The sequence below is a fragment of the Alligator sinensis genome, unplaced genomic scaffold (genome assembly GCF_000455745.1).
Source record: "Alligator sinensis unplaced genomic scaffold, ASM45574v1 scaffold633_1, whole genome shotgun sequence".
NCBI lineage: Eukaryota > Metazoa > Chordata > Crocodylia > Alligatoridae > Alligator > Alligator sinensis.
Genome location: NW_005842280.1, coordinates 1,633,508 through 1,639,611, shown reverse-complemented (window position 1 = coordinate 1,639,611; position 6,104 = coordinate 1,633,508). Strand labels below are relative to the sequence as shown.

Below are 6,104 nucleotides of genomic sequence, written 5' to 3'. Positions count from 1 at the left end.
GGGGTCTAGAGGCCTAAGCTCAGGCTTGTGGATTCCATTGGGCAGTGATACAACATCTAAAAACATCAATGTCAAAAAATATGATAATCCTAACCCACTTGCAGAGAGTGTTTTCAGAGACATGCATGAAAAGCTGGACCTTCCTGTATCAGCAGCAGTAAACAAGCCCTGCTATTCAATCACCTCCTGGGAATTCTCTTGCTGCTAGATCATAGATCTCAGAAATGTACATTCTTGGGTCCATGGTGTTTTTAAGGAACAGCTCTGCCATGAAGCAGCACTATCTCACTGGACAGTTGGGGATACATGGTTCATCAGGGCCGAGTCCTCAGTGATCATTATGCAGTCACGCACACAGATGCTCTGGGCTGTAACTGTAGATGTTTTAGCCCCACTTCTGCCTCCTTAATATATGATGCTTCTCCATGGTTACCAGGCGAGAGTAGGTACTGTGCTCTTCTAAGCTCAGACACTGAGACTGCAACTAGACCTTTAATGAGGGTGTGAATGGGACAACAGGTGGGACAGTGCTTCTTTGCACCCCCTCTGATCCTCAGCACAAAAGGGAGGCACAGTCTGATCCTTACTGGGAGATTTTCCAAGGTACTTGACCCAATTATTCTCCATGTGAAGCTGCTGAATGATGAGCTCTTCAAAAACCACTTCCTCTGCCCTGCCTGTGGTGTGTATATACTATGGTTTGGGCACGGGAATCAGACGAACTGATAGCATTAACAAGGAACATAATATTTTTTTCTTTACAGGTAAAATCCTGGGGCACCATGTCGCTGGCTTCCTGGTTCAAATGGAACGAGCCACAGAACCGGGTCTCCCAGAGAAACCCCACTGAGATGGTGGTGGAGACGCTCATGATGGAGCTCAACTGGCAGATCAAGCAAGCAGAGAAGCAGCAACATGAGAGGGAAAATGAATATCGCAAGATAAAGACGGGTGTGGACTATGGCTGGCTGGTGAGCTACCCAAAGCATGCCTATGACATCAGCCCCATGGAAAGGCTGCAGCTGGAGGACATGTGCATCAAGATCCATCCACCTTACTGCGGGCCAGTCATATTCAGGTACAGGGAAAGCTCTGAGGGGACCAAACTCATGCACATGCTAGCCACGGTGGAGGCATCCCCGAATGGCTAGAGCACAGGACGAGGAGTTGGCAGGCCTGTGTCATAATGCTGGTTGTGACAGTGACTCATTGCATGACCTTGGGCTTGGCTTGGCTGTCTGTTAACAGGAATGATAAAGTTTGCTTCACCTTAGTGGTAGGAGACATTCAATTACTGCTCAGTGCATTCAGGTACCTGGCTGAAAGGGGCTAGAGAAACATGAATGATTATTCTTTATCACCATGAGGACATTGTTCCCGTACGTGCAAGGTCACAGTGGTATTTATTCCATTTGCCCCTACTATTTGTTTCCAATGGAAGCAGAAGAGCTAAAATGGAAGTTCGTGAAGCTAAAGGGAGAAAGATGTAATAGTCTAGAGTTAGCTTAAGGAATTGGTATAGATAGCTGATGTATGAAAACATATCTTGCTGTAAACCAGGAGTTGTCAACCCGGGGTATGCGTACCCCCGGGGGTACTTGGGAAGGCCCAAGAGTGTACATGCAGGCAGGCGAGGTTGGAGAGCCACCACCCATCACCCTGTGCTGCTGCCTCCCAGGAGTAGGGCCAGGGCAGGGCAAGGGCAGTGGCACCTTTCTGCAGGGCTGCACAGGCGCCACCCAGCCAGTTGGACATGGTGGGGAGTTCGCACACGGCAGTGGTTGCTGTCACCATCCACAACTCCACGTTGCCGCTGCTCCATATCTGGCCACACACCACCATCCCTGCTCCCTTCCCCCCTCCCCCTCACATTCGGCTGCCAAGGGTACGCTTATTAAAAAAGGTTGAAAACCCCTGCTGTAAACAGAAGACCTAGGACTCCATTTAGGACAAGTGTTGCATATGTTGATCAGCAAGAGGATCTTCACTTCCTCTTACCTGGTAGCATCACTGCTTAAAGGCCAAGAAGGTCCCTGTCTGAATCTGTGTGCACACAACCAACCCTGCCACTGGATGGAGGAAATTTTGTTTACTGGTTGAGTCCATCCAGCTGTGAGCAACACCAATCATTTAGTGCAAAGATGAAATAGATCCAAATCTGCCATAGGGAATCAAGCTTGAAAGAAACAGAAAAGAAGAGGAACCAATGTTAATTATGTATTAAATCTAGGGCCTGTCTTTCTTCCCACTCATTACAGGGTGTACTGGGAAGGACTTCACTGAGGTCAGTACCAAAAACCAACCCCAGCCAGGAATCACTTATTCAAGAATGACTTCAGTGCATTCATTCCTGATGTAATCAATGTGACTGCCCTGGGAATAAAGCTGATTGAAGTGGGAGAGGAATTGAAAACCATCTCTTCAGCTCCCTCCTTTTTAATACATGCTCCATCATTTGGATTAGGAAGCAAAAAACCTTTGTACAGAAAACCTCCCACCCACCACTAAATTTCCAGATCCATGGGGAGAGGGGCTCCCCATGGACCTGGAAATTTAGTGGTGGCGGGGGAAGGAGGGCAGTAGCAGGGGGGCTTTCAGAGCCACAGCAATTAAAGCTGTCACTGCTCCACTTCCTCACTCCCATTTACAGACCTATGGGGATCCCTTTTCCTTGCATAGAATGCACATCCCAATTTCCGCTGGCTGGCTTTGAGAGAAAAGATGCAGGTTATATGAAAGAAAATATAGTAAAAAGCCTATGGAAGAACTGGTGATTCAGCCCATGTCTTTGAGTTGCAGATCACAATGACCATCTTACTCTTAATCCGTTTTACCATACCATACCATACCATACCATACCATACCATACCATTTGCTACTCTTGTAAATGCAGCCACCTGGACAATGATGGCTGTGATCCTAAAAAGACTTGCAAGCTTCCATTTGTAAACTCAGGGGCTTCACAATCAAAACTTAGCAAAGAGTTACTCTAAGAGAGGAAGCAGACAGTTCTTCATATTGTATTTCAGTGAAGCACAGAGAAGTGACTAATACTGATTATACAGCCACTTTTCGTTCCACCTGTTTGACCCAGCAAATTTTTATAACCCTCAGTCACTTTTATGAGATTTTATGAAAGTCCATCTAATAAAAACAGAGCATTTGTTTTGTTTCTTGGATTGTCACACAGGAGCTCTGATTCCTAAATGCTGACTCAGCATCACAATAAAACCTGGTAGCATATTTTGTCAGAGATTTCACTTCCATTTCAAAAGGTCTACTGATTGTTGATCACCTGAGTCATTATTTGACATGTAGTAAGTGACAATAGCTTTCACAACATATCAAATACATATCTGCAAATTATTTTTCTTTGGATCATAAAGTTTTGAATGGAGAATTTTCAGCCCAATCTGCCCCAAAATGTAGGTACTGTATTTACTCAAATACAAGACGATCCTGAATGTAAGACAACCCCCCCAAATTAGGTAGTATGCACGGAAAATTTATAAATTTGTTATAATTTACCAGATGTAGAATCTGATGATCAGAGTATTGTCTTGAATTCATCCCCCTCCTACCGCTACAACAGGGAAAATAGTGGCTGGGAGGGGTGGGGTCAGGTAGCCCCCTTGCCCTCTGCCCCACAAGGCTTCATTCTGCACCCCTGTCAGATGCTGCTCCCTCCCCAAGTACAATGTAGAAGTGAGCTTCATATGACAGAAAGGAGAAAAGGGACTGAGAGGAGAGCAGAAACTACAGAGTGAAACAGGAAACTGCTGTGGGTCTGACTCTGGCCCTAACCCTGACTGCTAAAAGTTTCAGCACAGGTATTCCATAAACACACTTTTGAGCACCACTTATGCTTGCTTAAACATAGTACAATTTATTTTTTTTTGCTTATGATGTTAGTCCAAAACCAAAAGGCTCACAATTTACCACATAGTTCATTGGGCTGGGCCCCAGCAGAGTCAACAGCGTTTCAAACCATGGTGACCTGACAGCGCAGCACTGCTCAGTATGCATGTGTACTCCAGATATCCCCTCTCCCCCTACAAAGGACCCACATGCTAATTAGCCCTTCACTTGTGACTGGAACCAGATGTTCATGTTACAAGTTCTGGGACTCTCCAACAATTTATATGCAGATGAGGTGCAGGGCTGCCTTTTCTGTCTCCACCCCATAGAGGGCAGGGCCACAATAATTATATGTGACAGGCTGAGAGAGGGAGCAACAAGGCCTCTTAGTTACATAGATGTTTGGTGATGTTTGCCAGACATTAAGGCTGGTGAAGAAATGGGAATCACTGGAAATGGGAAAGAAAGGCACAGCTCAGTTGTGAGAGTAAAGAGAAAATTGAAATGTTTGATGGAGTGGTTCACTACCACATAAAAAGAGTTGGTGCTGAGAGGGACTGAGTACAATGGGCACTATATCTTATTCAAATGGGCTGCACTGACCTGTTCTGGTATCAGGGGCTAGTGAAGGATACTTGCCAGGAGTAAGGCCACGTGTGGTTCTTGGATGATTTATTTGGATCTGATCTGGCTAATTTGACCTGGGGGACAAAAAATTTTCCTTAAAAACAAATAAAAAAAAAAAAAATCAGGGTAGGTTGTTTTGGACTCCTTTTGGCTCAGATCAAGTGTAGACCTGTTATCAGCCTCTTGTGGGTTAAAACTGAGTGGTTTCTGGGGGAATCCGAATCCCAAGACCTCCGGGCTAGGGGCTGCATGTAGTATGCCTGCTAATGGATTTGGGAGTATCTGAAGTCCCAGGGTGAGAGTCTGGGATGGGGATGCTTGTCAGTAGCTGTGCCATACAATGGTGTTAAGAACTATTGAGTCCTGCCTGCTCGATTGCTATGGTTTTTGGAATGACTGAGTTCTGCTCGATCAATATGATTCGGAACTGATTTGGCTGATTTGACCTGGAACACGAAATATGTGAATTTAAAAACGAACAAAAAGGTCATGCTGGGCTAAGATTTACTTCGTTTTCTGAGCTGCAGTGGTCTGTTTCCCCAAGCCAAGATCACCTTGAATGGCAGTGTGTAGGAGGATGGAGTCCTGTCCAATGCACTGTGGATAGGAGCCCCTGTGAGAGTCGGTTATAGCCTCCCAACTGGAGGATCTCAGTTACATGCCTATTTTATGGAACTAGGGGATTTCTCCCTTCTTTGCTCTTTTGGCCTTTGAGCTATGGGCAAGTAAGACTTGGGGGCATCTGAATTCCAAGACCCCTGGCTTGGGGCCTGCACAGAAGATGCCTGCCATGGATTTGGGAATATCTGAAACCCCAGGCTGAAGATTCTGGGAAGGAGGATACTTGCCAGTGGCAGCGCCATGCAGGCTTGAATGGCTTGAGTTCTGCTTGGTTGATAGAATTCAGAACTGATTTGGCTAATTTAGCCTGAGACACAAAATTAAAAAAAACCAAAAACCAAAAACCAGAGGAGTGTGCTGGAACTCTCTGAGTGCCGGCCTGGTATTGTAGTACCTCAAGGCATGGTGCTTGTTTCCTCCTGGGGGGATAATGGCCCATTTTTTAAGGACCACACACACACACACACACACACACACACACACGTTTCCATCAGTGTGCTTGTCCAGTATGGGTCAAGGGCTAGCCCATGTTTTATGGGTATGCTCATCATGGGTGGCATTCAGTCAACTTGATGGTTGTTTTTTGTGACAGAGGTTGTATTACTTTTAGTAGCAGTTTAATAATAACCAGTCTGTTAACTCACAGAAATGGTAGCGAGGTTGCTGATATGTGAATATAAGACACTGGACTTTTTTTCCCATGCTGACCGGGGAAAAAAACTTGCCTTATATTTGTAGATATGGTGTGTGTGTGTGTATATATATATATTCAATTTGAAAAATGTAAGTCAAGGACTTTCTCTTTTTAGATTTGGGCATGAAACAGTATTTCAGAGGCAACTGCTTCATCAACTCCTAAGAGATTCTAAGTCATCCCCCTTCATACACATACATCTTCATGGTACTGACAAATGGGAACATCACAATGAATTAAAAATGGGATGCTCTGCTATAACTGCATAAGTGCTCACTCTTATCACATGGCAAGTGGAAAGTAA

At 45.2% G+C, this 6,104-nt stretch overlaps 1 protein-coding gene across 1 annotated transcript in view; it reads left to right on the top strand.

Moving 5' to 3' along the window:
- The first annotated feature begins 779 nt into the window (after positions 1-779).
- RD3 (retinal degeneration 3) overlaps positions 780-6,104 on the top strand; it is a 17,881-nt gene continuing 12,556 nt past the window's right edge. The window contains exon 1 of the mRNA XM_006027990.3: positions 780-1,078. Coding sequence (XP_006028052.1) covers positions 783-1,078 — 296 coding nt within the window. The 5' untranslated portion in view covers positions 780-782. The remainder of the gene's footprint in view (positions 1,079-6,104) is intronic.